Source organism: Oxyura jamaicensis, chromosome 19 (assembly GCF_011077185.1).
Source record: "Oxyura jamaicensis isolate SHBP4307 breed ruddy duck chromosome 19, BPBGC_Ojam_1.0, whole genome shotgun sequence".
Classification (NCBI taxonomy): Eukaryota; Metazoa; Chordata; class Aves; order Anseriformes; family Anatidae; genus Oxyura; species Oxyura jamaicensis.
In genome coordinates, this window is record NC_048911.1 from 3,041,111 (window position 1) to 3,059,822 (window position 18,712).

General features: G+C 52.5%; 1 protein-coding gene across 8 annotated transcripts in view; it reads right to left on the reverse strand.

The window, feature by feature from the left end:
- Positions 1-312: 312 nt before the first annotated feature.
- The window catches only part of GTF2IRD1 (GTF2I repeat domain containing 1), a 57,381-nt gene continuing 38,981 nt past the window's right edge, over positions 313-18,712 (reverse strand). For 3 of the 8 annotated variants that reach the window (XM_035343405.1, XM_035343400.1, XM_035343404.1), the window contains exons 14-28: positions 17,874-18,005; positions 17,485-17,547; positions 16,908-16,973; positions 15,647-15,830; positions 14,677-14,735; positions 14,412-14,477; positions 13,469-13,552; positions 12,488-12,671; positions 11,812-11,840; positions 7,478-7,525; positions 4,228-4,305; positions 2,699-2,891; positions 2,316-2,353; positions 1,229-1,365; positions 313-569 (exon numbers count right to left, since the gene is read on the reverse strand). In XM_035343405.1, coding sequence (XP_035199296.1) covers positions 495-569; positions 1,229-1,365; positions 2,316-2,353; positions 2,699-2,891; positions 4,228-4,305; positions 7,478-7,525; positions 11,812-11,840; positions 12,488-12,671; positions 13,469-13,552; positions 14,412-14,477; positions 14,677-14,735; positions 15,647-15,830; positions 16,908-16,973; positions 17,485-17,547; positions 17,874-18,005 — 1,436 coding nt within the window. In that variant the 3' untranslated portion in view covers positions 313-494. The remainder of the gene's footprint in view (positions 570-1,228; positions 1,366-2,315; positions 2,354-2,698; positions 2,892-4,227; positions 4,306-7,477; positions 7,526-11,811; positions 11,841-12,487; positions 12,672-13,468; positions 13,553-14,411; positions 14,478-14,676; positions 14,736-15,646; positions 15,831-16,907; positions 16,974-17,484; positions 17,548-17,873; positions 18,006-18,712) is intronic. The other 5 variants (XM_035343403.1, XM_035343398.1, XM_035343401.1 and 2 more) reach the window with 5 other exon arrangements.

Consider the following 18,712-nt stretch of genomic DNA (forward strand, 5'->3'; position numbering starts at 1 on the left):
ATAGTGAAGAACTTCACTGTTTCAGAAGACAGTAAAATGCACCTAACCAAAATTGCTTCTGTGACTTCACTGCTGCAGGTTGGTCCTGCTCCTCCTGCAGCTCACTGTAAGTTTTTACACCTTTGATTCAAACCTGAAGACATCAGTGGCAGGTGAATCATCAAAACATGTCGAACCTCTTAGTTTCAAACACTGATGATGCTAAAAACCCTACTCAGCAGCCAAAGCCTAACGAGGAGGTCTGTCCAGAGGTGCCCTCCTGCACTTACTCTTACCTACACGTGCCATTTGTCAATAATGTAACAAAATAAGTACTTTTAAGAGCAAGGCAACACTTTTTATTTTTATTTAAAAAGGCCTTGATGGCAGGAATATAGTGTAAAAATCATTGGAAAAACTAAAAGGCATTGATACATATTGGAATATACACTTTTTACATAAATTACATTTATTTATTTATTCTTTCATTTGAGGTTCTTATTCGGTATTGAGGTCTAATAGTTAATAGGTCCTGGGATCTGGACGTTTAGACCACCATAGTCTAACATGTACATGTTCATGGGCCATTGCTGAAAGAGAGGGAGAGAAAAAGAAGGCAAAAGTCTCTGTTAGGACACAACACAAAAACATGCATACATCAAATCTCTGACATGTTCAGACACGGGCAGTTGTTCCCACTTTCCAAATAAAAGAACCAACCCAAAAACAAAACACCACCAGCAAACCTGACAAAAAACCTAAGTTTATATTTCTCTTGTGTATTTTTTTTTTAAAGGAGTGTTTGGTATCATCCACAACCGAAGCCAGGCCCTGAGGGAGAACAGGTTGAATGCATCTCCACTGATCTCATTTCCTATTTTTTGCAGTTTTGATGCGTGCTGGAGCTCAGCATCGCTCCCGGAACAGGGACTGGAGGGGGGATGCCGGGTCCTGCCGAGAGGCGCTACGGGGCCATGGTGCCACCGCCACCTGCGTTTGGGGCAGGGTGGGCCAGGGGGAGCCCCTGGGAGCATTGCTCTGCTGACACCCCCCGACAAGCCCGGCAGGAAAACGCAGCCCCAAAGCTGCGCCAGCTCCTTCGCCAAACCTGGCCGTGCCACTTAACGTCACACTTTACAGGGCTTGTCGGGCGGAGGGAAGTGGTGACGGTTCGAGGAGAGCAGAGAGCAGCATCCTGAAGCAGAAAGATAGGTAGGCAGTAACCCACTTAATATTTGGAAGGCTTTACCACAAGAGAGATCTGATTTGTTGATGACGTGGACTCCATATTGGAAGAGGAGGAGGAGGAAGATGAGGAAGAGGAAGATACTGAGTTCCCTTCGGAGATCCTCTTCCGCTTCCTCTTGGGAACACTGCTGTCTTTTTCTGCGGGGAGAGAGGTGAGAAATGAGGTGTCTGTGCCCCGTGAGCGCGGCTGAGGGGTGTGCAGCCCCTCGGGCATGGGGACGCCTCCTGCAGCTGCCACCTCTCCTCCCGCTGAGCGTCCCCGCAGCCACCGCCGTGCTGCGGCTGGTGACACGGCCTTCACCTCCGCCACCTGGCACGGAGCTGCCTACGGTGCTCAGGTGCTGGGTAAGGAAATCCCCAAAATGGATGAATCCCAAACTCCAGCCCTCGCTGAGCCCGACAGCCTACGGACGGTGCCCGTGCTGAATGCTTCAGGGCTGTGACATTGCCAGCTCTGACACCAACATGCCCCTATATACGTATTTATGATATACCCATGTAGGATACACCCATATGTGATATACTCTCACTTATATACGTGCATATAACATTTCTCCTCGTCTCATTTTCCATCAGCTCACATTGCAGGCTTGCCAGATCTCTCTCCTCTACCTAGCCACCTATTTTCAAAAAACTAACAGGATCCTAATTATCTCTGGGTTGCTAATTCTGACACGTTTGATTAAATGAAATTTATTGGGGAGGATGGGGCAGAGAGAGAAATACATTCGGAGGGATCACAGAAACCTTGTTTCCTTAGACGCTCAACTGATAAACGATGGATGAAATTAAGGGCTTTAACCAGCGAATAAATTGCTCACAGTGAATAAATTGCTCATGGGAAAGGGACAATCAAATCCTCCAGAAGACGATGAAAATTTGAGTCTAATGGCACAGGTCTCTCGCCAGCTCACAGAAATACAATCATCTAAGATGACAGCTTGCTCCTGAGCCAACGCTGAGCCTGACTTTTCTGTGTCCAGAAGGATGTGGGAGGGACAAATGCCTCCCCACAGCCCCCCATCCATTTTGCCCATATATTCTCTGCCACACTGCAGGGAAAGCCACGGGTATGTCTCAGCCCTTACCTGTTTGTTTGGCCTCAGTGCAGATTTCAGAAAAAGGCCTGCGTAAGAGACAACACGGGGTCAGAGCACGCAAGCGCCTTCCCCCCACTCTCTGCAGGGAAGCACCCCCAAAAAACTCAGCTGGGTCTCTGGGCCATCCCCTTATCTGCCCCATGGTGTCCCCTGGCCCCTGTGCCATGCCCCTTCCCAACATCAGCACCTCAAACTGTTCAAGAAAGAGGGAATAAATGGCTGAGCACCTCCCGTGGTGCAGGATTGCGGGTGGTGGGGATGGGGCAGGTCCTCCGTGGGGACGTGGCCCCATGGGGCCTTACCCGACTCGTGGCTGGGACAATGCTTAACCAGCTAAAACCCCTGTGTGCCGCAGAGCTGGGGGAACTTACTGGAGCTGGTTTATAATCACCATCCGGATGCTCTCCCGTGCCTTCAGGATCTTCTCCAGCCGGTGGATGTCGTAGGTATTGGGGTTTCTGAAAGGGATATCGTCCGGCAGGCCGGTGACCTCCACCGCGTCGGGGCTGTCCCTGATGAGTTTATAGGGCACCATGACGGGACGGTTCAAGCCCAGAGCCTCTCCTGTAAGGGCAGAGCAGAAGACACCGCACCGGCTTTACCCCACAGGGCTCAGGACCACACCAACAGAAGGATCGGGAGCCCTGGGGGGAGCAGAGGAACCCACAGATGCCACGATGACCGCGGGCCTGCCACAGGGCTGCATTGCCACATCCCGCCGAGCTGTTTCATGTCTGCCTCTCCAATTTATTGCCTGCCTCTAAATTGTTGGCTCTCCGTTGGTCTCTAGGAGCCTCACGTGGAGGCTGGTTCACGGCCCCAGCACCTTTGCTCAGTGCAGAGCACACCCACTGCCGTGCTTGCACCGTGCACCCAGTGAGCCCAGAACCCTGCCCACGGCTGGGGCAGCACCAGCGTGGGAGGATGCAGAAGAAGCAGAGCAAATGAGAGGGATTTGTCTGTCTCTCCTTGGCTCCAGCTATGGGCAGTTTTGGGGTCACTGGGGTCTGGAGATCACATCCAGCACGCTGCATTCAGCAGCTCCCAGGAGCCCTGTGCTGCAGGAACTGCTCTTGCTCACTTTTTGAATTCCTTCTTCCCTTTGGCTTCCACAACATCCTATGGCAGCAAAATATGACAGTTTAATGACGTGCTGCATTAGAAGTACTTCCTTTTGCGTGGTTTAAGCCCACTGCCCATTTCTCTGGGACCCCTTTAGCTCCTGCGCTGTGGGGAACAGCAAGCATCCCTTCTGGGGGGGAGTGAAGGACCAGCACCCTCCCTTCTGTGCTGGTCATGGTTTTACAAGCCTCTCTCCCCACATCTTTGCCATCACTTGGCCGTTTCCATTCTCTTTCAAGCAATTATTTACATCCTACCCCGTCTCCTATTTCTCCCCACTTCCAGTTGATTTTCCTATGATGCCTTTTCCCAGCGACCAGCGGGGATGGGTGGGCTCGCCAGGCAGCACAAGGAATCCGCAAAGGGCATTTGCAAATCTCCCTCCACCTCCTGACCTGCTTTTCTGCCGCAGCTTCAGCAGGCTGGCGCAGGGCAGGCACGCACCACGGCTCACGCTAGCTCAGGGCGCATCAAAAACGCATCAAAGGCTGACGGCAGCCTGAACAAATCCTGCTCCCGGGCTGCGGTTCGCCCTCCTCCCTCCCCGCTCCAAGGATGAGCTGTCAACAAGAAGGTCACGGTCCCACCTGCGGGAGCGAGGCGCGGGAGCATCCCCGGGGACGGGCTGCAACGCGAAGCAGCGGGAGGAAACCTGTGCTGCAGCAGGCTGCCGTGTGCTCGGCCTATAAATAGAGCCCTTCAGCCTAATTAATTTTAACTACGGCTGCTGTCAGCAAAAACAAACTCGCCTTGCTCTGTGTGCAGATGGGAGACTCACCGTATTTTTCATTGAAAAGCTCTTTCACTTGCTCTCGGAGGATCACCTTCTCTCCAAGCCTGTTGGCGTCGTCCTCATCTGCAAAGCAAAAAGGACGGGGAATAAAACCTCCCGTTTCTTCCTGACCCCTGGGAAACCCACCCCACCGCCACGGCGCTGCGTCTCGAGGCACCCCTCCGTCCGAGCCCGACGTGGGGACACCTCAGACGCGGCCGTTCTTCGCTTGCACCTCCTGTCACCTTTCAGAGCAGCGCGTGGTAGCTATAAAATGCTGCCAAATCTGCATTTGCCATGCGCTTCCATGGCTGAGAGCATTTTACATCCACTTTGCGGTGCTGGAAATGACTGCAAAATATGCAAAGCAATGGAGACTCAGGCCCTGAGCGCCACAAATGCTCCCACAAGTGTTATCAAGGAATGAGATAGCGCTTTTATAGCCGGGCTCCTAAGTACAGTATTGTTTTATAATATGCCATATAATCAGCTTGGCTTTACTAGCTTTTTTAATTATCCTCATCACGCCAACCAGTTTCTTCTCTGCTCTCTCCTTTTAAATGACATGCCCATGCCAGGAGACTTCCCCGGCTATTCAGCATCCTCAGGGGGCTCCAGGAAAAAATGCCCGTCTGCGGTACCTGCTCCTTGTGATGCTTTCCCACCCCACAGACATAAAGGACAGCCCAAATGAAGCTTTTTCACCTCTCACTGTGGCTCACACCCCCCAGCCCTGGGACACGAGGCAGGACCGTGGCACCCAAGCTGTGCAGAGCAGGGATGGGAGCCGCCTTCCCAGCCAAACCGAGCTGGTCCCCGCTGCTCTAAAGCAGATGCCAGTGAGCTGGGATGTGTGTGGGCACCATTACATGGGAATTTAATTCGGCTCCTTAAATACAGGAATCCCAGAGACATCACCTCCATGAGCTGAGCTTGCCCATGCTCAAGGCGGATATTTACAATACCAAGGTGAACGCTGCAAGCTTTGGCACAGCTGTGAAGGACCCGAGCATCCTCTGCCCACGGTCCGGGGCTATTTAATTTGATTTTGAGCAATCACGTGGCTTGAAATTTTGTTTTGTGTACATATGGAAAACCTCACGTGAGTCCCTGCCTCCCTGAGAGGGGATGTGGAGGCTGAATACCGCTACTCGCAGCAGGAACCACGCGCTTCGGCTGCTGCAGGGCTCAGTCCTGGGAGGAAGCTGCCACCCTTACATCTCGGTGCCCTGCTGCCCCAGGGTACGGCCCCAGCAAAGCCTCTTCTCGAGCTGCTGAGCCTGAAAACAGCAGCTTTGTTTGCCCAGACATAACTGGGAGCAAAGGGGAGAAGTTTCTGCGAAGGAGCCTTTGGGCCCAGTTGTGCTTCAGATCCAGAAATGGCAACAAAAGGAGCTCGAAAGGGATGGAGCGAAAAATAAGTAAAATGGAAGAAAATAACACAAACATCTCCAAAGACCTCTGATTTCAAGAAACAAGCTGTCTGCTTGCCGTGCCACTCCTGAGGCCGTGGCACTGCTGCAGGGGGTTGGGGGGGGACAAACCCTGCGGGCTCCCTCTGTGACTTCCTTGTCATTTATGCTCAGTTGCTGGGATGTACGCACACACCCACATGGAGGTATAGATGGTAGCAGACAAAGAAACATCAAAATGATGTTCTCACTTGGTTCGTTTTCCTCTGAGACTGAAAAACGCAGAAGCTCTTTCCTTTCCGCTAATACCCCGGGAGACCCAACTGGCAGAAACACAATCCCAAGGTTTTTTTTCTGCCTTGTGGTGGCTTGTGCAACGGGCAGCGCTCCCGAATTCCCAGCTGGGGACACGAGCCAATGCCACGAAAAAGCTGGAACTGAGCATGTGTAACAGAGAAGCCAGAGAGGAGGCTCCATCCTGCGGTGCTGCTTCCCGGGGACCTGCCCCTGCATCCTCTGTGTCTCCGTCGCCTCTGGGCAAGAGAGATCTTGATCTACCTTTACAGGTAGACATTTGGTTTGGGACACCATGCCACCAGGGACGTGCTAAGTCCTGAACAAAAAGCAGGTTCATGAATGCTGCTGGGTTCAAATCTGTGCTATCAATTTAATTTATTATTATTTTTTTAATTAAATAAGTAGCCAGTTGACTATTTTTTTTTCTCCCGAAGCCCGTAATGTGCTTATTGCTGTTTTATCACTGGATCGGGACTCCCTGCCTCTAGCAATTAACTCAGCAGGGTCACACTTAGGCCTGCGCCGAGCCCAGGCATGAGCCGGGGATGCTCACGGGGCACCGTGGGCATCCGCACCCCGCAGGCATTGCACCCCGAACCCGGGTGATGAATGAACCCCGCCGTTATCTGAACACCCAGGTGCTCCAGCATGTCCACCAGCAGGTGACCACTGCCCCAGTGACATCCCCACGGCCTGGTACCTGCTGCCCTCGCAAGCAGACGGTCCCCCCTTGGGGCAAGCCCGCTGATTTCAACGGAGCACGCCGTCAGGCTTGGGATCAGCGTGCTGACGGCTGTCAGGATTTGGCCCTGAGCCTCCAAAGACACACACGCACCTCTCCTCACCTTCCACCTCTTCTCAGGGAGCAGTTCAGTGACACCAGTGTGAATCCGGAACAGACCCGCTAACATTGCTGCGGCTGCTCCGCAGTGACCTGGGGTCAACGCAGACAGAGGCAGCTCCGCCTCTGCGTGTTCTCAAAGCACAACAAGAAACGTGTGGGAGCACGCGGTGAGCACCCAGACATGGCCAGAACCGCAGATGATGGGAATAAGCCCAATCCTGCCAAAGAAACAGCAGGCCCTGCACCAGGCAGGCTCCTCTACTCCTAAGTTAGCAGAGACGTTAAGTCCTTGGAGCCTGCACAGCTGCACAGCAGCACCCAGAGTGTGTTAAAGCAAAGAAAAACAAAAAACAAACCAAAACACCCCAAAAACCCAGCCCCCAGTTTGTGCAGGTGCTCACTGCGCATGGCAGGGGACCTTTTAACACGTTAATTGCTGGGCCATGTGGATGAGCTAAGTGACTTGTCAGGTCGGTGCGCCTCGAGCAGAGCTGGCACCGATGGCCACAGGAGAGCATCAGCACCACAACACAGGGCTGTCACACACAGCCTGCACCACTCCGGGCTTGGTGTCACAGGGAAACACAGCAGAGAGGAAAAAATACCTGAAATTTGGGGTTTGAACGCATTTTCATTCCCACAGTAATAGGCAAGTGCATTTCTTGTCTGCTACCATCTACGATGCACCAACTGAGCTACGTACCATTCAAGGCAGCGTACGCTTTTTCCAATGACGTTATCCGTCTAGGGGCTACAGCACAAGTTAAAAGAAGAAAAAAAAAAAAGAGAGAAAGAAAAAGAGAGCAATGAGTGCTACAGCTTGGTTCTGTGTTCACAAACAAAAGCAAAACCCAGGGCGATGCTGTCCCGACTAAGGTTGCTCTGGTCCCGAGTCCTCGTGGCACAGAGCTGGCGGTGGCTGACCTGCTGGGCAGGCTGCACGGCACAGGGGCTGATCTGGGGAAGTGCCTAAGGTCCCGAGCATCCCGCGGGGCTACGCTGTGCCCCTCAAGAGCCTGGGGGACCCTTGGGAGCGTGGGCAAACGTCACCGGAGGGAAAACGTGAGGTTGGAGCAGATGGAAAGCAAAGGGGAGGTGGGTTAGTTCTGCAGCTACAAGGGGCGCCGCTGAGTTTGCTGAGCAGAGAGAGGAGCAACAGCACGCCCCTCAAAAGAGGCAGAAAAGCAAAGAGTTCAAGCAGGTCTGGAAAGCAGTCAGTGCACAAAGTATTTTGGTGAATGTGTAACTCAAAGAGGAGGAAATGCAGATGCGGAACACCTGCACGGGCAAGGGAAACCCGCTGGGGAGAAGGGTCGGGGTGCTGGGGCACGGGCAGGGGGCGAAGGCAGGTCTGGGAGCTATTAAAGTATATTTTAATTTGTATTTATTTGGAAATAAATAAAATAAAGCCAAACATTTTCATCTTCAGGTGAAGATGTCAAGGTCCCGTTATTAAATCAGGCTGATTAAGAAAGATAATTGAATTTCTTGCCCTGGTAACCCAGGTGTGCTCAGCCACCCACTGGGGTCACGGCCGCTGCTCTTGTGTGCAGAGCACGCACGCGCCGCAGCACTGCCAGGACACGGCAGCACCTGGCTCCCTGAAAACTGCAAAAAAAAGGGGGTTTTGGGGTCTCTGAAGACCACAGCAGGACATGAGGCCGTGGGAAGTGGGAGCAAAGCAAAGGAACTGCAAGGCTGGGATCGGCTGGGCGATGGCACTGCCTTCCATGTGAGGATGCTGTGTGCACCACGTGGGAGGGAAAAGGAGGAAAAAACAAACAAAAAAACAAAAACAAAAAGAAAAGCAAAGATCACAGTGATCCGAACCACAGAGGTGCTTAAAACAGGCTTGGAAGCCACACGGCTGTTTACACCATCACCTGCTCCACGTTCCACCTTCAGACTAACAATGCTGAGCAGCTTAACGGTAAAACAAGAAATAGTTCATCCTGGTTAAAGGAAGGCAGAGCAGAAGGAGCAACGACCCGGCGGCTCTCATGGGGCTTAAACACGGGGCCAAGAGACGTGGGGCTGCCCGGGAGCTGCGGGGATGGAGCGAGCCACGCTCTGCTCCGGTTCCTGCTGGATCCAAGTGCTTTTCTCTCTTTTCTCTCTTTTTTTTTTTGTGGTTCGGAGTTTCCAACGTGAGGCACATCTCATCAAAGTCTTGCGGAGGATTGTGCTCTTGTGATTAAAAAAAAAAAAAAAAGGATGCCTGGATGTGTGGTTTTTTTAATTAAAGAACACTGCCTGCCCTACTTTATTAATTGGAGTATGGGAAATAATCTATCAGGGTGGTGGGGAGTTTGGGGAATAGGACAGATGGAGCTGGTGTACATTTTCAATCAAAGCACATAAAAATTAACATACAGAAAGATATTTTTTTTTGCTAGATCACTTATGCTTGATTTTTTTTTTTCAAAGGCTCAAATGAAGCCTGTTTTGTATCTCTGTGCCTCAGGAAAGAAGAAAAGAAAGGCTAAGTGCTGTGTTTGTAGCACTGGAGCTTCACCCCTGCTCCCCCGCTCCTGTTCGAATGCTGAGATCACCCTGCTGTCAAAAAGGGAGCGTGAAGGTCTTTTGCACCGAGCAGACACCAGCAGCGGGGAGAAAAGGAACTGGAAGACAAAATGCCAGCCTCCGGAGGCCAGGAGGGACAAAGCCCCGTGGGACCCCCGGCCCCCCGGCTGTGCTGTGCCTGGTTTGGGGGTGCGGAGGGGTTCAAACCATCCCGGAGGACAGCGACGCTCGCTGCAGGGAGCAGCACGTGGATAGGATAAGGTGTTGGCAGCTGTGCCAGCAGCATGAGGACCGCTGCTGAGCCTTGACAGGCAGCTGGAAGCCTGTGCTGAACAACTACGCTACAGCTGCCGGCCTGCTGTGGACTCTGGGGAGCACCCACGGCTCCCCATCGCCTCGGGGTTTGCTTTTCCCCAGAACGGCCCCATTCTAGAAACGTCGCCTCCTGAACCCAGCCAGCACCTCTGTGCACACGGGCATCAGCCGATCTCATCCCCACAGCTGTAAGGGAGAGAGCATCTTGGCAGAGAAATCACAGCTAATTTGGAGAAAAAGAGCACCAGGTACCCTCATTATATTTAAATCCATTCATCTGTTTCTGTTGCACTCAGAAAATGGGTTCTTCTAAAATAAGGAGAGCAATAGGGACCCCACTGCTCTGCAGCCCTGCGGTTATTTGGGCGGTTATTTGCCATGCCGAGGGTGCACAACTTGTTTCAAGCAAACGAAATGCTGTTGATTCAGCTTAAAGGGAACTAAAATCACACCAAAGTGATTTTTTTTTTTTAAAAAAAGTTTGTGTTCAATTTCCTTTCTTGCTTAAAATGTGTATTTTTCACATCATTTTTGGCCAAGATGAGCCACGAAGATGTAACCTCCCTTGTATCTATAAAGTCATCTCCTGGGCTTTCTGACCTTCAGGTGCCTTTGCAATGCCCTCCTGGTTGGGAGCAGCCATTGCTTTTGTTCTACCACTCCTCCGCAGAATAAAAGAGATGTTCATTGATTTTGTTTCAATGCCAAGCACGCACTTCTGTTGGTCTTAATTTCATGTGGCAGGACTTCACTACAAAAGATTGAGGCAAAAAGAACATGACAACCTCTCTTAAATCTGAATTTTTTATGATCTATGGCTATTTTGAAATCATTAATTTTGTTAAGGCAGATAAAAAGCCATCGAAGGAAACGCAAGGGATGTGCCGCTGAGTGGCCACCATCCACCAAGGTGTGAGATGATGGGAAAGCAGGAGAGAGGTTAATTGCTGTCAGTGGGGATTTTTTGGGGGGCAGGGATGCCATGACCTCCTCCGGAGCCCTTTAGCTAAGACAATACACAGCATAAAACATCTTTGATTTTGTGCTAGCGTGGGCAAACCCGTGGTGCAAACGTTCAGCTGGAGAAGGAGGGAAAAAAAAATGTGCACGGAAAATAAAATCAAATTCTACATCTCCATTTATCACGCTGCATTTCCAAGCCAGCTGGCAGGCTGAAATATTTGCCTTCTGATGCGCTCCTTCGTTAACGGTGCGATTTGTGTCAGATCGGTGTCCCCTAACGCAATTACACACGTTACGGCCGGGGAACGGGAAGGGCTGGGGGAGCGGGTGCGCCCTCGGCTCGCCGCAGTGCTACCTCCCTGCGACCCCTCGGAAAAGCCACGTTCTGCTAAACTGGCATCCAGCCAAGGCTCGGTTAAAGATGCGGCCGACACGAGATAAGGAGGCTGATAAGGAGATAAGGAGGCTGATAAGGAGGCCTGTGGAGGTCTCAGGGAATTGTGATGCGCAGCCCCTGCTCCCAATTTCGCAGACAGACCTCCTTTTGTCGGAGCCATCTCTGGAGTCTACCACCTCTCTGCAGCTCCCAATAAGGCCATACAAATGTTTTCCTCTCTGTCATATTTTTCTTCCCTAAATTGTGCCATCTCCGTGGAGGCTGGCCAAGGAAATGGAAAGCCATCAATAAAGACGACAACGGTTTTTGCACCCATCTGTGCCCTTCCATTGGCTGTAATTACAGACATTTAAAACAAAGACAGGTTTTTAACTGCATTTCTAGCAGCAGCTCTTTTCCAGAGAGCCCAGGAGGGAGAGACGGAGCTGCAGACCGGTGCAGACCGATGGGGGTCCCACCGTGCTCCCCCCTCTCCGGCACCTTGCTGGTGAACCCCCAGCTAATTGCAAGGTATTTACTTTTAGGAGCATGTGCTTTCTTAAATGCAGAACCTGGATTCCTGCCCTAGATTAGCTCTTTAAAAACGCTGTCATTTCAAGGAAATAGCGGCAGTACAACTGCATGAAGCTGAGGCCAGCTGCCTCGGTCAGGGAAACATCCTCAGATGCATCCTCAAATAACGGCAAAAAATAAAGAAATGGGAAACGCAGGAAAGCAAGGTCGGTGACAACCTTCTTCCAGTCGGTAAGATTAGCGCACCATTCACACCACGCAGCTCCCTGCCCAATAATAAACACCGAGCCAACACATTGCTTAGGCAAAAAGGCATCATCTCTTACCGGGTTTGGGGATGAGTCCTTGAAAAGGCCTGTAAAAAAGAAGGAAAAAAAGATTTGAAACGAAACGCCACCAGGAGCGAACCCCCGGGAGCACACTCCCGGCTCTGGGCAGCACGCTCTTTGTGGGTACGAAGACACACAGCAGGGCCCAACAACAGCGATGGGTTCACATCAACCTGCTTCCCCACCCATTTGCATCAGTGCCTTCCCCTTCCCCGCTGGTGCCCCCCGTCTGGCTGCAGAACTTGCCCGTGGAGCCATCCCCCTGCTACAGGAGCCCGTCTCTCTGCCCTCGTTCCAGCACTAACACCATCCACTTTTCTCCCACCTCAACTCCTAGGAAAGCTGTTTGGGATTTCTCTGCCCACGCACCCGGTGCCCTGAGATCTCCCACGGAGCCTTTTGGGGGCTGCAGCCCTGCCGGCGCCACTCTCAGCCCCTTCCCACCTCCTCCCTGAGCAGCAGGCGGGAGGAAGGAGCAGGAGGAGGCTCCATTTTATGACCCACTCCAAAGCATTAAGTGCCAGCCAAATTGCTGTCTTGGGGCTGGAGGTCTGTGCTGCATTTAGAGGGGCTGGCGGAGCCTGCAGTGCATTAGGTTGGGGCACAGAGCCCCGTGCCAGCTCCCTCCGCTTTCCCCCTGCCCGCGGGGTGCAGGCAGCTCTGGGGGCCGTACCTCGTCACTGTGAACTTGATTTTATCGGCCACGGCCAATATCCTCTCCAGGTTCTGGGAGCCAAAGGTGCAGGGCTTGCGGAAGGGGATGCCGGGGGGCAGCCCCTCGATGATCACTGACCCTGGATTGCTTTTGATCCGCTTGTATGGCACTTGTACGGGGTATTTGATCCCCAAGGCTTCACCTGGAAGAGAAGCAAGAGGTAAGCGTGCAGGATGGCAGGGATGTGGCCTTGACCGTGGCTCTGGTTCCATCCCCAGCCCTCCCAAAACCCCGGTGTTTGCTTGGGGACATTATTTGGAGATAGCTTCACATCCACGTCCCCTCTCTGACATCTGGCTGTGGGATTGAGGCTACGGGTTGCCTGGCAATAATTACACTGGCTTGCTGCCTGCTGGAGAGCAGGTCCTGGGGAACCTGGGCAAGGCTCAGCCCATCTAGAAAATGGGATAAAGGCGGTGCCTTGCCTTGCGTGGTATACAGCAGGTGCTTGGGTGGGCATGGCATGGGGATACCCTGCAGAGCCCAAGAAGGTGTCCCTAAATGACCCTAAAAGATGGGAAGAGCGGTACCTACACATCCAAGCACTCGCTATATGCCCCCCCCCCCCCCTTATTGTCTTTCCACCTCCATCCGTAGGCGCTCAGACAAATCTCTCCAGCTCCACTAATGAAATCACCACCGCTGTTCTGCACGGAGGGGGGATAAAATATGAAAAAGCCCATCTAGGGACGGCACGAAGGGCTCTGCGTGGGAGCCACCTACACAGCCAGCGCCTGCGGCAGAGAGCACTTGTTCCCCTCCCCAGGAAACAGAAACGCCAGTCCTCGGGCACCCAGCAAAACACCAGCCGCTCCGCAGGGGAAGGGAGAGACAAATGGAAGTGCCTGGTAAGAAGGTAGTAGGAGATAGGGAGGGATGGGGGCAAAAAAGCAGGGAGGGGAAAGGGGAATGAAAATAACTCCCACCCCAATTCCTCACCGTATTTCTTGTTGAACAGGTCCTGGACTTGTTCCCGCAGTGTGTTAGCAATGTCTATTCTGGAAAGCCTGGCATCATAATTTTCTGTAAAATAAAGAAACAATTATGGACTTCTGCTGTTAAATTAAAAGGCACTCTGTGACTTTTAAGTAATACGATTTTCTAATTATAGGAAAGTCCTTATCTTGCAATTAGCTAATCTCTGGAGTAGGCCATTCAAAGTCCTTAAAAATAATCTAAACAGAAATATGTTTTTTTTTCCCCTGCCTGTTTGCTAAGAATAAAAGCTGCATGAAATCGAAGATGCAGTTGTGATAATTAGTGGCATTAAAATAAAGCACACTCCAAACCCTGCCTGAAAAGCCGAAGCCCTTTAAAAGCCTCCATCTCTTTTGTGGACTGCTCGAGTGGGGCAGCACTCACTCGCCCATAACAAGCCAAGGGCTCTCCGTGGCTGCTCCTTCCCCTGACTTTTTCAGCCGCCCCAAAAAGATGCGCCCTGCCCTGGAGATGTGCTGCAGGTGAGAGCAGTGTTTGTACAAACATCACCCAGGTGGGAAAAGCCACAAAAAAGGCAAACCTCAAATTTTACAAGGCTTAATTATGTGTCTCGCAAGGTCAGATGGTGAGATAAGCAAAGCTGTTTAATTAGGGCACCATCCAGAGCACTTCAAGGCTCTCCCGTGGACCTGCGGGACCTGCCCCTGGCTGCGCATCCTTCCTCCAGCTTGCCTGCTGCATCTCGCCCTGTCTTCTTTTCTTTCCTCCCTCCCATCCTTGATTCTCTCCTCTACCAACCCCTCAATCCCTACAACCTCACGGCGGCTCCTTTTCCACACCTGTTGCCTCCATGCAGCCCACGAGGGCTCTGTGGTGGCCTCGAGATGTTCCCCGAAGCCCCCCGGTACGTGCAGGCCCGTCCCAAAGGCCTTTCGGGGCTCACCTTGGAAGCCCTGCCTCTTCACGGCGTCGTCCAGCAGCGTGTCACCGCAGTCCCTCTCGCCGGCAGCTGGGGCAGGGGACACAGAGGCATTAGGACCCGCGGGACAACCGAGGGGATGGACAAGGGCTGGGCTCGGCAGCGCTGAACTCCACGGCTGCCTTTGCACAGGTCAAAAATGAGGTGGAGAGGGACGGCACGAGATGGGCAGCAGGGAAATGCCCTCGTTCCTCTTGTACCCTGCCCTTAATTGCACTTTGAAGCCTACCTTTGGTTCCTGGGCTGTCCGATGCCATCTCCTTAATGCCCTCCGCCAGCAGCTCTGGCCTGGAAAAGAGCGAGAAGCAGGCGCAGCGTGAGCGAGCCCCCATCCAGCAAAGCCATCAGCGTTTTACTGCTCCATCCATCACCGAGGATAACGCTCCTCCAGCCGCAAACCCACTAAACATATCTGGCTAATGCAATTTTAAAGCTCCTGCAATACAGCAGGGGAACTTCGGAAGTAATTTTCATGCTGACAGCCTCTTTAGTGAGCCCGTGTAACACTCCGCGGGATAAGATTAAGCCTGCGCTGGCTGAGCAGCTTAAATCAGTGCCTAGGAACTTCTATGAGATGTGGTCCTGCGTGTGTCTCGGGGACAGGAAAAGCCTGCCTAACTGCTTTCAACGTACAATTGGCACACGGAATTGTCATTGTTTGGGTGAGAAACCCTCAAAGATACCTAAAGACATTTAAAAATCCATCTCTGCGGGATTCCTTCCCAGTGCCGTTGCTGTATGTTGGTAGCGGCTTCTTACAGCTCCCCCCAGCTTCTGTGACACCCCCTCAGTGCAAGGACAGCAGCTGCCCTGATGCCTGCAGCATCCAACGCCCCTCTGGGACACAGACGTGCACACCTGGACCTTGGCTGAAGACACTGCACGCAGGAAAACCCCTGGGGCGCCCAGCCCCTTCTTGCCCCACGCCTGGCACCCTGGGGTGCTCCCTGCTCCTGAGGCCAAAGCCTTGCAAAGGTGACTTTCAAAACAAAAAGACAAAGAGGAAGAGACCACCAGCAACGCCGCTGACTCCCTGGGGACCGCTCCACCAAGGCCGCGTCATTTGTTGGCTTCTAATCAAACAAATTCACTGAAGGTGACCAAGTGATGGGTGCTCTCCAGGACACTGCATGGCGGCCGCGTCCCCAGGAGCAAGAGCTCCGAGCTGCAGCATCCTCCCCGCGGGACGGGTGCCTCACCTTTTAATGACAAACTGGATGTTGTTGCTCGCTTGCAGGATCTTCTTCAGCTTGGCAATCCCGAAGCAGTTGGGGCGCCGTAGCAGGATGCCCTCCGGCAAGCCTACGACGAACAGGTCCTCGGGGTACATCAGGAACTTGGAGTAGGGGACTTTGACTGGCTCCGATATTCCTATGGCTTTCGCTGCGGGAGGACCACGTCTCATTAGTTTGCCCCGTTGGGTCAATGCAGCAGAGACACGATACATCAGCGGGGGTTGGAGAGGTTTTGGGGGACGTTTCTGGTTATGCTGGTAGGGATGTCCTGTCCGCCTGATGCAGGTGGATGGGAGTCAAGGCATGAAGCCGGGCAGCCACCAGGGCTTTGGTTTGCGTTTTTTGCTTTTATGTGACCAGCCCTCAGTAACACATCCTGAAGCAGCTGCAAGTGTTTGCACTGGGGACCCCACGCCCAGACCTCACGACCATCCCTCAGCCACACAAGGAGAGGGGGATGTCAGCTCTCACAGCTCTGCCTCTGGCATTTTGTGGGCCACACGGGCAGAGCTGCACCTCCTGTCCCCAGCAGCAGAAAATCCCTTCTGCCAGCTCACAAAGCACACATGAGCTCGCTTGCATTTTTTGCTGAGTTAAGTAACCTTTATAAAAAGTAGTGGGAGGTAAAATACATATTTTTTCTGGAACCCCGAACGCCCTGACGAACTTAATTAAGTTAGGAGATGCATCCATTGGCACCGAAAGCAGGCAATAACCTGCTTTTTGTTATTTTTTTACAGCGTGCTCCCCAGCAGACCTCTTTGCCTTTCCTTGCGAGGAGGAGGGGGCATGGGATGCTTGGTGCATGCCCCCAGGGCATGCCAAGTGCCAGCCCCTGCACCTGGCCAGCCCTCCTGGCCACAACACAGCCCAGACCCAGACGGATGGAAAACCCTCTCGGATATTTCACACGAGTGCTGGGCAGCCCTGCCAGCCCCCACCTCCGCGGGAGGAAGGCTGAAGGTCACCACCGCAACTCCTGGGCTGCAGCCAGCAAAAAGGCATCGAGGAAGCCAAGGGGAAGAGCTGCAGTAACAAGGCCCAGGGAGACTTCAGATGCATTCACAAGCCCGGCAGACAGAAAATGAACAAATGAACAAATTAGATTGCACCTTTCCTTGGCAACCAGTTTGGAAATGGTAGGTGACATTTCTTAGCAATTAGGAGCTCCCCGCGGCCGAAGGCAGCACTTGGCATTACACACACGTGTCGATGACCAGCTCACCGTATCTCGTGTTGAACAAAATTTCCACTTGTTTCCTCAAATGACTTAAAACGTCCCCTATACCATCTGCAAAAAAAAAAAAAAAAAAAAAAAAAAAGATGCTTTGAGAAATCCGGTGCCTCCAGTGCAAGCAACATGCAGCGAAGGTGAGCAGCCCTCGTGATCTCGTCCTGCCTCCAAAGCCAGAGCTGGTCCTGTGGCAGCTGCCTCCAAACTCAGCCCTGAGCAAGGAAGGGCAGGGATGCAGCACCAAGCTCCCCGCTGCGCAGCAGCAAGGAGGAAAAAATAGGGAAAATGTAAGTCTGGGCAAAAGATGCTACCGATGCGAGAGGGGAGGATGGAGACCTCCTCGCTCGTGTGTGGAGGTGGTGCTGGTGGGATCTGCTCCAGCCACCAACACACATTGTCTGACCATCACACCCCCAAAATACAGGTGTGCCCTTCTGCATGGAGCTTCTGGTGGCTGGATGCTTTGCAGATGATGTAGGCAGCCCACCAAACACAACCCAAAATACATCCGTGTCCGTCAAAACTTCCAAAACCTAGCAATTATTGGAGATGTTCATCAGAACCTCACCTGCTCCCTCCATCTGCTTCTCCTCATGCCGTGACTCCTCACCAGGCCCCTTCTCGGTCCCTGCTGAGGAAGAGGAGCGTGAGCAGTGGCCAGCAGCAGCAAAGCCAGACCAGATATGAGCAGGAGCCTTCCGGGTCCCCCATGGTCACCCAACGACCCCCACACCTCTCGCTGAGCTCTGAGCCCCTGCCCAAGCACAGGCTCGGGCTGGCAGTGTCACACTGTCCCCCAAGACCTTGGTCATGCCATGGCAGCACCCAACAAGCATCCCTTGTCTACCAGAGCTCCTGGCCAGCCCAGTTGAGACCGTGACTGTGGAAGAGGGTCCTGACTCCATCACCTTGGCTTGCATTTACTCATTTCTGATACATGCATGAATTGCCGTGCACTGGATGGGCCATCCAGTCTCCAGGACGTGCCATTTCCATCACCTGCTACTGCGTCTAGGATGTAGCTCGACTCCTCCGAGGCCATGTGCGTGGTCACCGGGTCGTGCATCTCATCCGAGGTGGGTGATCGGTCTGTGGACAACATACCACGGGCAGCTTTTGTTTCGAGGAAAGGGGGACCAACCCCAAAAAGAGGTTTCAGAGGGGGTTGGCCCATCAGCAGGGGCTGCACAAAGGACATCCCCAGTCCCAGTGGGAGCCCCATGCGCCGTGGCCCACAGCATCCCCAAAATGCACCCAACCTCTCAGACCAAGGGGAAAGAGCAAAATTTTCTTCCTAACTTTTGCAGAAGGTGAAGAGCAAAAATGGTTCAGAATGATTTAATTGGCTTAACTCCATCTGGACACTCAGTTCTAGCTTAAAAAGTTAATGCTGCTTGACTGAACGACTCCACCTTGGAGTCGTGAAGCTGCCTTCCTCCCTGAAATGACACCTCCTGAAGTTTCCCTTACATATATATGTGTATGCCCTCTTAACTTAAACCTGTATCCCCTAATGCCGGACTCTCCGATGCCCTCAGAGAGCTATGCAAATTTAGCTTTAAATAAACCTTTAGCTAGTTTAAATACTTCAATCAGGTCACTTCTTAATCTTCTCCTCACAGGATAAATAATCCAAATTTCATCAATTTCTCCCTGTACATGAGCACCTCTTTTCTATTAATCATCTTCATTGCCCTAAGATGTACTCCCTCTGATTGAACTGTACCTTCAAATAAGGCAATAAAAAGTGGACTCCGGACTTCAAATGTGATCTACCTGGCTCTGGAGAAGTGATA